The 17,104-nt window shown below is 47.0% G+C and overlaps 1 protein-coding gene across 9 annotated transcripts in view; it reads right to left on the bottom strand.

Moving 5' to 3' along the window:
• Positions 1–17,104, bottom strand: part of PTPRU (protein tyrosine phosphatase receptor type U) — a 368,985-nt gene that overhangs the window by 332,589 nt on the left and 19,292 nt on the right. The window contains exon 1 of one of the 9 annotated variants that reach the window (XM_077932047.1): positions 3,120–3,290. The exons of the other annotated variants lie outside the window; for them this stretch is intronic. Within the exon in view, the coding sequence (XP_077788173.1) occupies positions 3,120–3,132 (13 nt within the window). The 5' untranslated portion in view covers positions 3,133–3,290. Of the gene's footprint in view, positions 1–3,119; positions 3,291–17,104 lie in introns of those variants that run through there. 9 annotated transcript variants of the gene reach the window in all.

Raw genomic sequence — 17,104 nt, 5'->3', positions numbered from 1 at the left:
TGTACTGCAAAATCTGTAGCGTCGCAACTATTGAAGGATGGCTGTGTTTTGCTTTGCAGATTGTTTCAGAAAATCCAGATTAAGCAAGGTCACCTTTAAAAGTTAACGGAATCAGATTTCTCACCCCTTGCCTATCACAGAGAGCGGGTGAAGTTGTTGTGTAGCAGGCTGTGATTTTTGGCTAACAGAGAGTACCACGTGATCATCTTCAAAGGCAAGCAAAGTTTTTCCACTGAGGAACACACAGACAAATACTTCTCCCCACAAAAGCCGCACAGACAGGCTTCTCCTGTGAAGAAATCAGTGAAGAAGAAACAGATAATACTGACAAGGAAACAGAAGAAACCTCCACCCAGTCGCGCTCGCCAAGCAAGCCACAAATTGCTGGATATGGCTTCACCGATCTTGGTTTGGATTGAGTTGCACATAAACACAAGGGCATGTGCTGTGCTTGGTGAAGATGCACTATCCGATACCACTGGCTATGCTGAGATAAAAACCACAAACCACATTCCACAGACAAAACACCAGGACTGTATGGAGCCCACCAGAGCTCTCCTTTCAGTAGCAAGTCACTTTGAAGAGAAAGAGAAAGAGGGGAAATCCCTCCCCATTCACAGTATTCTCACCCCATCTCAAGAGCATGGGTGTGCTGATGATGAACATACGTTCTTGGGTGCCTGCGGGGCCAAAGGCACTACCCGCTATCATGAGCAGTTACCCCTCCTCACTCCAAACAAACAAACAAACAAACCCACAACCCAGGGACGTCTTACCCATAGACGTTAGTGGTGTGGGGCACCGGGGCGCCAGATTTTGGAGGGTGCCACAGATTGAGTGTCCGGGAAGGAAAGTCAAGGCGTGCTCCCTTCCCCACTCTGGGGCAGCCCACTCCTGTCCTCTCAGCCGCCCATCAGAGCATGCTGCATCCGGCTCAGGGAAGCCCCTTTGCGTCCCCTCCTGCTGGGGCTGCCTGGGTGCCTGGCAGGTGCAATCAGGGCGGGGGTGGGGGGCGTATCTCTCCCGCCCCTCTCTGGCCGCATTGTTGCCTGTGCGCCTCCCTGCGGAGTCTGCGAGCGGAGCAGGGAAGCGCCCTGTGCAATCCCGGTGCCGAGCGAGGATGGGACAGCCGGTGAGCCACCTGATCTGCTTGCTGGCCCTCCTGTCAAGCAGACTTCCCCGGACGGGGGCAGGTAAGGGTCGCTGGGCACTTAGAGGGAGGCTTTGTGGGAGGACGCAGAAAGCCATCTGGACGCCTCTTACTTACGTGCAGCGCTGAGTCCGCGTCGGACCACGCAATGTAAGTGAGTCAGACAGAAGTCCGTCCGTCCCTTAAAAAGGTTGACAACTCTGGGAAACGGGGGGGGGGGGGCAGAGAGATATTTGCACCACGGCGCCGGATATGCTTAAGACGGCCCTGCCACAACCACTTCGCCACAGATAGAAATATACACAAAAGTGGAGTCAGATATGAATGTGAGTTCCTAAGGAAGAAAAAGACTTCTGTGGTTCAGGCCAGAGCAAAGGGAGACGTTCAGCCCTCTCAGTTTAGTAGCTGTGGAAATGGCAGCCATGGTCGCAAAGAAGCTATTGGGGCTGCCCCCTTTGTTCATGAATCAAGTTTGCACACCAGCTGTACTTAGCACAAATGTGGAGGAATGTATGGTCCTTCAGATGTCGCTGAACAACAACCCCTGTTTTCCCTGGCCATTGGCCGTGCCTGCTAGGTTTGATGGGAGCTGTAGTTCAGCAGCATCTGAAGGGCCAAAGGTTCCCCATACCTGACTTAGCAGATTGTATCCGGCACAAACGTATGTTAGATACTGGACTTATACCCGGGATACAAGCTGTGGGGGGGGGGGGGGAATCATTTCATTTCATTATTCCAGTTATTTTTCCAACATACACACGTTTCATTATTCATTCATTTTAGATTGGTGTTTTGTTTTGTTTTTGTCAGATTCATTTCCATGGCCTTTTCTCTCTTCTCTTCTTGCTGCAACCACTTCCAGGCAGCCACCATTTTATTTTCCCAGAATGCCCCAAATGTTACATCATTCTGATTGGGAGAAATGACAGCCTCCACGGGCAGCCACCAGGTTTTCCCCCCAGAATGCCCTGAAACGACACAGTGCCTGAGGCATTCTGGGAAAATAAAATGGTGGCAAATACCTATGGATGGAATAACGAAAATTAACTCATTTCTTACTCACGGCCTATTCAACAGTTTCATAGTAAGCCACCAGATCAGCCCATGGGCAAGTAGGTGTACAAGGTGGGGGAGGTACTCTTTAGCCACTTTTCCAGGGGCTGCCGCTAACTCAGAGTAGGCCATGAATTTGAGGAGCACAGTAGGGAACAAAAGTTGGGATGTAAGAAAGAAGTGGTTTTTGTTCCAACCTGCGTTTCTCAGAAACAGAACTGTTTCCATTCCCCTACAGTTCAGTTTCTCCCAAATACTATGTTACTCATCTCACTGCCTGCTATTTTATGTAAATTACATAACTTACGAAGCTGTTTACGTAACATAAGGAACTTATATTCGTTTCAATGTGAAGGAAACATCAAAACATCATTTAAAAAGTAATTATGTGTTGCTTGCAGACTTAAAAACAGCCATTTTATCAACAAATACTGATCGTATTTCCTCGCCTGATTTCCATTCAGTCTGGCCACAGACGAAGACGCAAAGTGTAGCAATTCTCACTTCTTTTTCCATCGAATCTCCCACATCCCTATACTAGAGAAAGGCAAGGATTCAGCCATCCACATCCTAGGACCAACGCATACCGTCACATCCGCAAGACCACTGCTACATTTGAGCAGCTCTCCGTTTCCAGTATAACCCTCCACCACCCCCCTGGTGCCTATAAAGGCACATTTCTCCCTGCACTCTCCTGCCATCGATTGGAATCATTATCATCAGCTTCTGAACTCACAAAGATCAAAAGCTTTTCTGTCCGTTGCACAAACAGAAGTAGATCACAGAATCTCCAAGGGGAAAGCAAAAGAGCAGGGAAACGTCACCGGTGAGCATCACCCCCACCCCAGAAGCAGCAGCTGCTTCCTCCCTCCCACCCCACACACAAACATAGGATCTAATAAGGACAAAATCCTACCAGCTGCTAGCATAGCAGGTGGGCCGATCCAGTCCTGTTTCCAGGCTAGGGGCACCTGCCAGTCATCGCAGCAGATGCGTCAGGTGAGGCCTCCTCTGCACAGAACCGCCACCCTCCTGCCTCTTCCCTAATTGGAACTGCCAGTCAAGGCTAAAGCCTTGTTTGTTTTCTCATTCTGAGAGCTCTCTGAAAGGTCGCTGAACGAGGCTCTCCTCCACACCGGGCGGGGGTGGGGGGGAATCAGAAGAGGAACACTTCCATCAGAAATTGTCTGCACACCGAAAGAGAATCAACGGTTTAATGAAACACCCTCAAAGTCCTAGCAGGGAAGAGCAGAGGGCTCGGGTTTTGCACTGCATTCCAAAGAGGGGCATGGGGGGGGGGTCTGTGAAACACTGTCAGGGACTGGCTGGACAAAGAGGAGTGGTGGGAGGTACCAGGACTGAGTATGCAGACCCTCCAAGTGTCCCTATTTTCCAGGGGTGTCCCTCATTTAGAGAAGCCATCCTGGTTTCTGATTCTGAATGTCCCACTTTTCCTTAGGATGCCTCTATTTTCATTGGAGAAATGTGTTATCTGACCCCTGAACCATCTGAAGGCAATCCTGTATAGGGAAGGTTTTTTAATGTTTAATGCCCTAAACGGCCTCGGTCCAGTATACCTGAAGGAGTGTCTCCACCCCCATCATTCTGCCCGGACACTGGGGTCCAGCGCCGAGGGCCTTCTGGTCGTTCCCTCGCTGTGAGAAACGAAGTTACAGGGAACCAGGCACACTTCAAAGTGTTGGTGCTGACCTTTAAAGCTCTAAATGGACTCGGTCCAGTATACTTGAAGGAGCGTCTCCACCCCCATTGTTCAGTCCAAACATTGAGGTCCAGCTCTGACGGCCTTCTGGCGGTTCCCTCACTGAGAGAAGCGAAGTTACAGGAAACCAGGCAGAGGGCCTTCTTGGTAGTGGCACCCGCTCTGTGGAACGCCCTCCCATCAGATGTCAAGGAAATAAGCAACTATCTGACTTTTAGAAGACATCTGAAGGCAGCCCTGTTTAGAGAAGCTTTTAGTGTTTAACAGACTATTGTATTTTTATATATGTTGGAAGCCACCCAGAGTGGCTGGGACAGCCCAGTAAGATGTATGAGGTATAAATAGTAAAATTATCATTATGGAATGGGACATCTCTCTTTTCATCAGAGTAATGTAGGAGAGTATGAGTATGGCAAGAGTAGATCCATTTGGATTAATGGACGTAACTAATTTGGGTCCATTAATTTCAGTGGGCTTACTCTGGGTAAAATTTAGCTGGATGCAACACATTACTGTCAGTCACCCCACCCAGTCTTTTCCACTACCCCATGGAATCAGCTTGCATTCAACAGACAAAGTACAGGGAACTGTAATCTAGAATTGCGAGCAATGATTAAAAGCTCTCTAACCCACACAACAGATGACGGGCACATTTCTCCATTGCCGGTCTTATTGCACCTGTGCCAAATGCCTAACACATTCTCAACCCTATGTAAACAAATGCAAGCCTGTGTGTTTTTCTCAGTGCCCCACAACATGAGCTCCACTATCCCTGGAATCTCTGCACAGCAGTGCCCTCAAGCAGCTGTGCCGAAGCAGCAGCATCGCTCTCCCCAACCCAATTTACGACTCTGCCCAGATCTGGAATCACACTGGAAAGCTCGGAGGAGCCAAGTCGTCGGTCCTGCAGGCTGCACAACTTTACAAACCGAAAAGGCTGAAAACCAAAGCTTAGCCACCTGTGGAACCCAAGACCTCGGGGTGCAAAGGAGAGCAAACAGCTCGTAAATATCAGGAGGAGGATCGGACACTTTTGTGGTGGAGAGAAACATCTGTAGTTCGAACAGCAGAGATAAAAATTAGGGAGGCCATCAATTCCATGGGCCTCCGGGCGCAAGATGATCCTCAGCTGTTAAGGGAGAAGCTGCCCCATTTGCTAAGCAGTTGCCAGAGCCGCTGAGATTACAGGAGTCGAACAAGCAATGAACAATTGCCTCCAACCCCAGGCAAGTTCAGCCAGGCCTTGATTTATGGACAGGCAACCCCAGAGACTGCTTACCACAACAGGATTGTGGGGCGCCCAGGCTAGTATCTACCCTAGATATTAGTCTGGGCATCTTTCGCTTAGAAGGCTATTTATTTTATTTATTAAATTTGTATTCTGCCCTTCATCATTAGATCTCAGGGCGGCTTGCAACATAGAAAGAATAAAGGACACGGAAGAGGCATCCAAGATTATGTATGGTGTTGAGAAATTGGGTAGAGTGGGGGGCGGTTTTCTCTCTCTCTCCCCCTCCCTCCCTCAGCATACTGGAAAGTCAGGGGGATCTGTTGCAAAAATGGTATGCCTCTGAACAAATGCAATCAGATCCATGTGTGCAGAATTTATCATCTGACACGGCACAGATAAATTGTGCATGCAAATCACGAGTCATGAAAAGGGCCACAAATGCAAATTTAAAAATATTTTTCAAAGGGTATTCCAAAAATCAATCTTCCAATGCCAGATTTAAGCTCCTGTATTTGCAGTTCCTTTCAGTGAGTTAAGGCAGCCAGATCCAAAGAAGAGAACGAAGGCATAGCACTGTTGCCGATGTCTTAAAGCTCAGTCATTGATTTCCTTTGAGCTGCTGCTTTCTTCCAGTGCCACCACCACACAGTGCAATAAAAGAAGGGGATTAGCAATGCCAGACCTCCAGAGTCTGACCTGATGTCTCCAGGTTTGCCTGGCTCTCTGCAGGTGGCAGGTAGAGGGCTTGAATTTCCAGTTGGACGACAGCGCCTTTAATAAAACGAGAAAACTGTGAATGCAGCTAAGAAGCTTCAGCCCAGAAAGAGTGGGCTGCAAATTATAGCATAAATACTGCAGAGAGGACCTGCCCTACTCCACTCTCCCAATTAACCTCCATCTCCAGGGCTAGCCCAGTGACATCACCAGGGGCGGCCCCCAGGTATCAGGTCTGGGCCCCAAAATCTCAAGATCTGGGATGCTCCTGACCTGTCAACACTACAGCTGATGGACCCAGAGCCAATGTATATCTCAAAGGATGGATGGTCCTGGTAACTGAGGACATTTAAGGAGCAAGGACAGGGTCGAAGATACTCCTGTTCTGTGGTGCCAATTGGCCAAGCACCAGCTCCGAAAATTCAGCTATGATAAAATAAGGAGTCTGGCAGGCAGTCACCCTTTTTGTGACGTCTGCTTTCGCAGTGTCTCTTGAAGCCTGTTTTCGGATAAAGAACTGTTTTCAAGCTGGGTCATTCGGTATAGATTTGCAGCTCTGTGCTGCTGTCCCAGCGAGAAGGTGTCGATAGTAAATAAAACAATAATAATAAAATAAATCTCCTTCTGCAGCCGAGGCTGCAAGGGGCCCATTTCAAGTGTCAAGAAGAGAAGTCACTTTATAAACATTAAAAACACTGTTTAAATATTAACCAGAGAAGGCCTTGCTGTTGGCTGTTAATTTGGCATGGAAGTCGGGCCCACTGCAGCTCCTCAAATGTCCTTAATTACGAAGGCCGGCCCTCCCTGGAGACATGTACAGGCTCTACGTTGATCTCCTGCTTTCATTGCATCACCTGGTGCTGGCGCTGAAGAACAGCAGCTGGGCAAAGGAAATCAATGGCTGAGCTTTAAGGCATCGGCAACAGCACTTTCTGAAGAGGCCACACGTCCTGCTTTACAGAGGACATGGGCCGGCCCATCCATGAGGCAGATTGAGGAAGCTGCCTCAGGTGGCAGAATCCCACAGGGCAGTGTCCCCATGGGTGCCCTGCCCGCCGTCACCAGGGAAGCCAGGAGAAGCGGCAGAGGCTTCCAACAGGTTCTCACTAGATCTCCCCAGAAGCTGCCACTGCCACCACTGCTGTTGCTGCTGCACAACCACAAGTAAGCAAGGCATGGGGACAGCACCCTCCCATTTTGCCTCAGGCCGCAAAATGGGACGGGCCACCTCTGCAGTGTGAAAATTCTCTTCAAAGAATTTCAAATAGGCTATCATTGGATTTATTTATTTTTTTACTCTTGATAATGTCATTGTTTTATCCTTTTTCGTAAACCACTTTGAGGGATTTATTTATTTATTTTGCAATCAGGTGGTATATAAATTTTGCGAAATAAATAAACAGAATAAAAATATTATTGTCACTTGATAGCTTTAAAAGATGACTAGAATGGTAGATGAAGCTTTCAATGGCTACTAGCCACGATGGCTGTGTTCTACAGTTACGTATGTTACTTATGTCCACATCAAAATGCAGGCCAGGCTTCTAAAACCTGCATTGTGATTCGCTGCCTGGTGCAAAGCAGCCAATCAGGCATTGGGTGGGTGTGCCCGAGGCTGGCTGAAGTGTATATAAATCAGACCCTTTCCCCTGTTTCCCCCAGTCTGTTCCTGAGACCTCAGTAAAGACTGTAAGCTTTGGGTCTTACATGAATCCATATATACTTCATCCACCTCCACTGTCAGAGGCAATCTGAAGGCCATTTGCTGGGAATCCCAAGCAGGGAGAGGTGTTGTTGCTCTTCGGTCCTCCACAAGCATTTGGTTGGCCACTGTAAGGACAGGATGCTGGACTCGATGGGTCATTGTGATTGCCTCTTGCAGGAAGCATTGAGTGCCCTCTACCACCATGGAGCCTATTTGACTCCCTGGTATCTTCCAGAGCTTAGCACAAGGAAACAAGCTGAGAGATGGCTCAAACACAAGTGGAGAAAAACTCCAGTTAGGGCTCATCAACGAGCCTACCCAGTGTCAGTGAAGGCAGCAGAGAAGGCTTATTTTGCTCCTCCATTGCATCCTTGCTGTGCCGCCTGGCATAACTTTTCTGGGAAGCGCAGGGCATTTTACAGTCTGGCCTGAAGGAGATGGCAGAACCAAAGGTAGCTCACTGCGAAGCATTTTGAGGATAAAATCACTTGCTTCCAACGGAATCTTGTCTCTGCTGTTGCAGCAGATGAATTTGAAGGGGTGTCCACAGCACTGCCTAGTCCTGTTGTGATGGGTGAGTTTCAGTTGAGGATGTGGAAAAGGTGCTCGGATTGGTCAGGGCTGCCACTTGCGGGTGGTGCTGTGGGTTAAACCACAGAGCCTAGGGCTTGCCGATCAGAAGGTTGGCAGTTCGAATCCCCACGATGGGGTGAGCTCCCATTGCTCTGCCCCAGCTCCTGCCAACCTAGCAGTTCAAAAGCATGAAGTGCAAGTAGATAAATAGGTATCACTCTGGCGGGAAGGTAAACGGCATTTCCGTGCGCTGCTCTGGTTCTCCAGAAGCGGCTTAGTCACGCTGGGCACATGACCCAGAAGCTGTACGCCGGCTCCCTCAGCCAGTAAAGCAAGATGAGCGACGCAACCCCAGAGTCATCTGCAACTGGACCTAACGGTCAGGGGTCCCTTTACCTTTTACCACTTGCAATCTGGACTCTTGCTCTTCTTGGCTGATAAAAAAACTAGCAGGGAGGGGGCATCTAGCTGGGCCAGGGAGGTGAGTAATGCCTCAAGATACCCTCTGTGGGTTTAGGAAATCTAAGTAACTACTGGGTAGTTGTCAATGTTGTTGAGCAGTGGTTGTGGACCAGATCCAGGTGCTCTCAGAGGAAACTGATTTTCTAGATCCATTTCTATTGGTGTTCAGGCCCCGTTTTGGCACAGAAACTGCTCTGGTCACCCTGTATGATGACCTTTGTCTGTGTTAATTCATGGTATCCTTCTGGAGCAGGTGTCCAACCTTGGGGCAACCTAGTCAGATGGGTGGGGTATATATAGTAAAAACATTATTATTATTATTATTATTATTATTATTATTATTATTATTATTATTACTACTACTACTACTACTACTACTACGGTTGAATAGGACTTTCCTATTTTTATTGGAGGAATGTTGGAGGGTATGATTTAAACACACACATTTTATATAAAAAGTCTCCCCTTAAGCACTTGATTTGACATAGGAAACTGTGCAAGACATCTCTCAATCAGCTTCAGCTCCTCCCGGCGGCATTTACCTGTACAGAGAATGTGTCTTTGGGCTATCTTTGGGTCATGAGAAACAGGCCTTTGGTGTGTACAGCTCTCAGGCATAAACCGGCTGCCTTTGATCATCAGCTCCCAGCTGCACTGTTTCCGCGTCGCTGCAAAATTGACCAGCTCCCTCTCTAATCACCCATCTGTTGGTGATGTTATTTTTATTTTTAAAAAAACCACTCACACACCTCTCTTATGTTCAAGAGAAGACCGAGAATATCCTCACCTCCTAAACAAGACAGTACAGGAGGAAATAACAACGACAGGAAGAAATGATTCCCCCTCACCCCCACCTTTGGCTCACATCAAAAGCTTATTCCCAGAAACACTGGCTTGGCAAAGCAAAAGAACTCCTTTGAATGTTGATTCTGCTTTGGGGATGGGTCAGAACAGTCATGAAATGTGCCTTGAGGACAGGCCCCTGCAAGGGCACCCTTCCTTTCAAGGGGTTTCCTTAGTTTAGAGAAAAGGTGGCGAAGAAGGACCATGACACAAGTGGGCGAAAGGATACATGGTGTGAAGGAAACGGACAGAGAAAGGTTTTTTCTCCCCATCTCAGAAGAACTTGGGGGGGGGGGGGGAATCCAATGAAGCAGACTGTCAGAGGACTCAGGATGAGACCAAAGGAAGTGCTTCTTCACATAGCACATAGGGAAATTAGGGGATTTGCTCCCACAAGAAGCAATAGTGGTCACCAGTCACCAACTTGGATTGCACTAGTCTCTGCTCTGCCTTGATTTCCCAATGGAAGCACAACACCGGGTGAGTTCCTGGAACGCCCTGGAATCTTGCAGAGATTGGAGGTAGCATCTAACCCTACGTTTAAGCACATGGCTTCCCCCAGAGAATCCTGGGAATGACCCAGCTAGAACTTGAACCCAATCCAACACTTTTATCTGCCAGACCACCTCGCTCAATCCTTCGCAAGCAGCCTAAGACTCTTTAAAAATAATAATAATTTTTATAAGCAACTTCTGCACAACACAGAGAAATCTGCTACTGGCAAATTGATGCTGCAATCACTGAAATGGAGGACAGAATTTCTGATTGCAACTGGAAGGGCAAGTTTATTGATTAAGTACCATGTTGATCCAAGTTGCCACACACTTCTGGCTGAATTAGATTGACGACCTAAGCGAAGAGTTTCCCGGAAGGAGGGCAACATTCTCCGATGTCCCCATTGAGGAAGACATTCAGATCTTAAATACAACACTGCAGGAGCACTGCTGTGTGTACTTATTAGAGGTGTGGGCTCATCAGCACACATCTGCATAGCATTTGCATATACTAATTTACATGTATAGGTGTAAATTTAGAATTTAAAATGTTACAAGTCAACTCATTTCCCACCCAATGCACTCCAGATAAATTATTGAATTATTTTGCACCCCAGTTCATCTCAGATCTGTTCCTCTTCCAATTCATTTACCCCCTATTAATTTCCCAAGAGATCCTGCTCCCAAACAATTCTGTTACCCCAATCCTCTCTCGATAAAGTAATCCTGAATTTACTCAGTCTCCAAAATTGATATACTACTCAATGATCCTGATCATTCCTGAATTCGGCTGTCCCCAGATTTGTTACACGCACACACCCCAAAATACTCAGGGCATTTCAGGTGCCTCCAGACCAGTGTTCAAAACCAGCCAGGTGCCAGGCATATTTTACTATTGACACAGGTCCAATTGCAACCACATGGAGATTTCTGAGCACCAGTTTGGTGACCATAGCTTAAAAGCCTCTGCCTTAATTCATAGTAAATACCATTTCCACCATGTGTGTTTCTAATTTTTGCATACAGGAACAACTGAATTGTTGTAAGAGCAAGATTCAGGTAGGTAGCCGTGTTGGTCTGACACAGTCAAAATATATTAAAAAATAATAATAAAATTGTCCGGTAGCACCTTAGAGACCAACTAAGTTTGTTCTCAGTATAAGCTTTCATGTATCTGAAGAAGTGTGCATGCACACAAAAGCTTATACCAGGGGAAGGCAACCAAAGGCCCGTGGGCTGGATCCAGCCCAATCGCCTTCTAAATCCGGCCCATGGACAGTCCGGGAATCAACGTGTTTTTACATGAGTAGAATGTGCCCTTTTATTTAAAATGCATCTCTGGGTTATTTGTGGGGCCTGCCTGCTGTTTTTACATGAGTAGAATGTGTGCTTTTATTTAAAATGCATCTCTGGGTTATTTATGGGGCATAGGAATTCGTTCATTATTATTTTTTTCAAAATATAGTCCAGCCCACCACATTCTCTGAGGGACGGTGGACCGGCCCACGGCTGAAAAAGTTTGCTGATCCCTGGCTTACACCAAGAACAAACTTCGTTGGTCTCTAAGGTGCTACTGGACAATTTTTTAATTTTTTTTTTGTAAGAGCAAGCTCAGTCATGCAATGTAGTTGAGATCACATAATCAGAGAATTGTACCATTGGAAGTAACCCCCATGGCAGATACTGTAGACATTGCATTGTCATGACCATAACCTAGTTTAAGTTGGCATTTGGTATCTAGCTTATATATTTGAGTTTCTAACACTGCTCCAGACTATTAGTATTTTGCAGGAGGGATTCCAGTGCATACCAGTTTAGGTAAACAATTAAAATGGACTAGAGTGCTCTCTCACACAAGTGGAACAAATCCATTTTTTAAAAGAAACTTGAGTTTTGGCACAAGACAGGAAAATGCATCGGAAAGTGTGGAATGAAGGAAGACTTAACAGGGAAGATGTACAGCATATAACACCCCACAAGCAAATCAGGATGAATGCTTGCTGTTGCATGACTGCCTCACAAACAAATGCTCAAGAAAAGACAAGCATTGTTTAAGCTGCATGCAAGCTTTGGGCAAGAAAGTCAAGATGACTTCTCCTCTGGAGAACCCCTAAGGAAAAGAGTGGGGCTTGTCTGCCTGCCCACTCCTACAACCACGCCAGCCAGGTGCTCAGATCCTAACACAACCTGAGGGAATTTCTTCCAGAAAGCCAAAGAGCGCAAGGGATTCTTTCACACCCAAGTCAACAGAGCGAGAAACCGGCGTGCCGATTAGATAAAAATTAAAAGCAGTGACCAGGCAAAAAGGCAAAAGCAAACAGCAAAGCTCTCATAGCAGATGTTAAATTTGGAACCTGACATTTAATCAAATGAAAGGTTGCCAGACACATCTAACAAGACCATTATGCAGTGTGTGTTAATAAAGGATTATTAGAAAGTGTGTTTACAGGGGCTTAAGTAGCCACGGCTCAAGCAAATGTGCTACATGGTATTAAGTGTGTAACATGGTGGTCAGCTTGCTACCCATTTAATAGCCTTCACCTCCTGCCCACCTGCCTCCAGAAAGGCAAACGGGAGCTTCGAGTACCTAGGATAATGAGCAGCTAAAACTTGCCCATATAAGGCAGCTGTGGGGAATGAAGGTCCACACCTTCCCACAGTTGCCTAAGTCTCCTCCTGCCCTGGGTACTTCTCAAGCAATCTGAGACTCTGTTGCCATGCCTGTCTTTGCTCCCCCCCTCTTCATACCTCTTCTGGTTCTGGGATACCAGGCAGGAGGGGAGCTGGTTGAAACAGGAGAGGGAGTCTCCCTGGCTTCTTCATCAGCCTAACTCATCTTTCCTCTTGGTCACCCTCTTCTGCAGCCTCTGCTTTTACCCCTGATTCTGGACTTCTCTCTGCCACAGACTCTTCCTGCTCACTTAAGCCTGTCACCTCTTCAGCTTCAAACACCTCCTCCTCCCTCTTCTCCTTCTCATCCTCATCCCACCACCAATCCCTTGGGGGGTTCCAGCCAGCCCATCACACTAGCTAAGTAACAAGTGACACATGCAACAAAATGTTGCAGCATGAAAGTGTTCAGGATGGAAGCTGCCCTATTCTACTCCCCTTCCCCAGTTCCCCCCCCCATACGTTCACACCATACATTTAAAGCACCATGCTACCACTTTATGCCTTTCCCCAAAAATTTCTGGGAGCTGTAGTTTACTAAGGGTGCTGAGAGTTATTGGGAGGCCCCTATCCCCCCCCCCTGTCAAGCTACAGTTCCCAGAGTGGTTTAACAACCAGTCCCTCTTCACAGGGAACACTGGAAATTATAGCTCTGTGAAGGGAACAAATACCTCTCAACAATTCTCAGCACACTTAACAAACCACAGCTCCCACAATTCTTTGGTGGAAGCCAGGACAGTTTAAACTTTTGTCATAGTGCTTTAAATGTACAGTGTGGATGTGGGGTCACAGTGGGAGAAGTGGGGGTTAACCCTTTCCCCCTCGAACACTACTGTTAGGGGCAGGAAGGCAGGTAGGAGTCATTCCAGACACACACAGAGAGAGCTAATAGTAGCTAGATTGAATACTTTGAGTCATGAAAACTGCAGGGAGGGGGAGAATTAAATCTTCTCCCCCCGATGCCATGGACCTGATCCAAATCCCCCCATCCACTCCTCCCCTAGCATGGCTTTGCTTTGTTTTTAAGGACGGCTGATATTCTCAGGAAGCCAGATTCCATAAGAAGCATATGCATCCATATTTTGAAGTTACAGGAGTCTAAGCACTAGCAAGTCCTAAGGATTAGACTAATTGAAGCCATTAGCAATGTCTGCTGTAATGAGATGTAAAAATAATAAAGCGCTTGAAGCATGGAAGAAGGGAGATTAGTGTCATGCTTTGGGGAATCAAAGAACCTCAGGAAGGAAGCTGGTCTTCTGAGGTGGCTCCTGGTCAAACAAGGAACAGTATGATCAAACCAAAAGACTAAGCTTCCTGATCAGAGATGTGTTACATTTGAGTGACAGTCCTTGAACTCTTCTCCAGTCTGCGGCTCACTCAGATCAGCCTTCCTCGATGTTTCCGATTATAACCTCCATCAGCCCAAGTCAGCAGAGTTTGTTTCAGCTTGTGAGTTGCTTAGATCAAGCCAGTGCACACCTTCTGGCTGGGGTTGGTACATAGGAGCCAACTCCTAGGGGCTGAAGTCCTGCCAATAAAATATTTGAGGGGGGCAGGGGGCAAATCTGATGGGCATTGCCCTTCAAATGGTGTGCATTCACTGTGTCTTGTAACTGATTATGTGGGGTGGGACTTACCTCCCTCCCCCTTATATTTTATTCAAGTTGGCACCCCTGGGCTGATGGTTCTTGTAGTCCACAGCAACAGGAGGGCACAAGGTTTGCTTAGCTCGAATGTTATTGGACTGCAACTCCAATCAGATGCATAGGATTGCAATGCCAGCCAAAAGCAGCCATGCAGTGGGACGGGGAGGGGGGGAGAGATCTGGGTCACGACTGGGGGAAGGGAATTAACTCTTCCTTCAAAGTTTTCCTGACTTCAATTCTCTCCCCCACTTTGCAAAGTTGCATGGGTTGTGGAGAGGGACTTTGGATCAGTTGTGTCCCCTAAGGAAAGTGTTTGGGTTCCTAGTAGCTATGAGATGGTTACTAGACGTCCCCGTTTCCCGGGGACAGTCCCCGGATATAATCCATCCCTGGAATGTCCCCGGGTTTCATTTAATGTCCCTGGATTTATATTTTAAGTGTTGTAGATTTATTAGTAGGGAATGAATGTTGTGTGATTGGTTCAACGGCACAAGACACATCATACGGGGACTTCTGGCAAGGCTAAATGGCAAGCGCCACAGCAGCGAACAGCTCCTGAAGCCAGTCAGAGCCAACTGCGCTACCAGGCTGGCTCCGGGATGCTGAGACTGCCGCTGCTGCTGCCACTGCAGAGGGGGAACCGTGGACACCTGGTGCATCAAGTGTGGGAACCGCTGACACACACACACACCCCGACCCAAATCGAGCCGGGAGTGAGAGCTCCCAGCCACCCAGCCGACTGCCCAGCGGTGCTCCAGGGCCAGGAAAAGCCCAGAGCCAATGCAATGAGAAGGAGGAGAGGAGAAGGAGGAGGAAGACAGATAAAGAGGAAGGAGTAAAAAGAGGGGAACCCTGACCTTGCTGTGCCGCCGCTGCAGCCGCTGTGAAGGGGAGATAGGAGAGCACCGGGAGGGCAAGGAAACGTGGCCGAGCCCAGGCCCAACCCGAGCCTACTCCACGGCAGCTAGTGCTCCAAGAGAGCAGGCCGGGGTCCAGAGGAAGGCAGCGCGACAGAGGAGACCACAGAAGAGAAGATATTACTTCTTAATTATTATTTTTAATAACTTTTTTTCTCTTTTCAAAAAAAAAGTGTCCCCGGATTCTTTGGAAAAAAAACTGGTAACCTTAAGCTATGAGAACTGCTAGAATTTATCTCCAGTGGTGCATGGTACCTAAAGGTAAAGTTGATCACACAGACAAGAGAACCCTGCATGCTGTTAATCCGACCCTTCCAGGTCCAAAGAACCACTAGACTCAGCAAACCAAGTGCAATGACGAGGAACCAAACTGGACGGCAGCCACAGAGACGTTTGGCTCTTGCGCTAACCTTTGTCAACAAAGAAGCTGACTTCGGGGTCAGAGTGACTTTAGAGGGAATTTAAAAAATGCTTCTGTGAGCGATCTTGGCACATGGTTGCCAGTAAAGGAGAGAGGCATCCCTGGATGATGAGGAGATCTCGTTTACCAATAAAGGAAACTTTAACTAGAAATTTTAGCAGGTGAAACCATAATGATAAGCTGGCAGCAACATGCAGCAAGGACACTTGATCGTAAAAGGTTTGCGTCATCTTTTTTCAAAAACGGAATGCACTGGGAAAGGGTGAGAAACCTACAGGTTCCCCTAAAAGATAGGAAACAAACAGAATGGGTAGAGCTTGGATCCCACCCCATACCATTTTTTTATTAGCAAAATTGATTGCTTCATTTAAAAAAAAAAAAAGCTTCTAAGTGGTTTATCTTATTAATTTATTGCTTTGCTTGGTTGAGAAGTGGGTGGCCTTGGGCCCGTCATCGCCTCTCAGCCTAGCCTACTTCCCAGGGTTGTTGCGGGAATTAAATGAGGAAGAGGGAAACCCATGCACTCTACCTTGAGCTTCTGGGAGAAAAGGATGGGATATAAACACAAATAAAATAAAATAATAATAATAATATAGTCGCTGATCTGGAGGGAGTTTAACACGCAAAAGAGCTTGGCTTTTATTTCCCACATTGCATGATGATGATTGTGGCTTTATTGCTTTATTATTTCTGTTCTTGTACTGAGGATCATTATGTTCATTTTTCTTGTCCTATTTTTATGGGTTCCTTATTTTTTTTGAAAACATACAATGCTTTCTAACGCCTGGAGAACTTAACGTGAAGGTTTCTGTTCTTATAGTCTATTTGTTTTTATTGGTGGTATTATTATCCCTTTTGGTCACATTAGGTCCCCTCTTTTATTTTATTATGTGGTCCCATTATTTATTTCTCCGCTGGTTCCCTCTTGAGCATCACATCTCTATAAACTGTCCCAATGTCGAGTCTCTGGCTCTTGTTCCTTGTTCTGCATTCCTCACTGGGTGCGATTTCAAACTCAGATTTGACAGAGACACCAACTTTTGGCATCATAATATTGTAGAGTTGGAAGGTGCCCCAAGGGTCATCTAGTCCAACCCCCTGCAATGGAGGAATATGCAGGTGGCTCATGTGGGGATCAAACCCATGACCTTGGCATTACCAGCACCAGGCTCCAACCAACTGAGCTAACTGTGCTCCTCCTGTACAACCAAAGAGTCTTGTGGTGTCTTAAAGGCTAACCAGATCTATTGCAGCATGTGATTCTGCAGACCTGGAGCAAAGCATGGTCTCTACTACTGATCTCTGGCCTAGAGGGCAAGCAAATCGGCCAATTTCAGTTTCTCATTTCCCCCCCCCCCCCTTTGACAGTTCTTCTCATTTCCACATCAGTTTGCAATTAAATTTTTTAAAGGCCCTGAAAACTCATCAGCAAATCAATCCTAATATATACATTTGTTGGTGCAACTGTGCCTAACATGCACATTTTTGCAAAGCAACAGGATGCA

The sequence above is a fragment of the Podarcis muralis genome, chromosome 7 (genome assembly GCF_964188315.1).
Source record: "Podarcis muralis chromosome 7, rPodMur119.hap1.1, whole genome shotgun sequence".
In the NCBI taxonomy this organism is placed as follows: Eukaryota; Metazoa; Chordata; class Lepidosauria; order Squamata; family Lacertidae; genus Podarcis; species Podarcis muralis.
The sequence above is the reverse complement of the archived record's forward strand: the minus strand, read 5'-3'. Positions and strand labels throughout refer to the sequence as shown.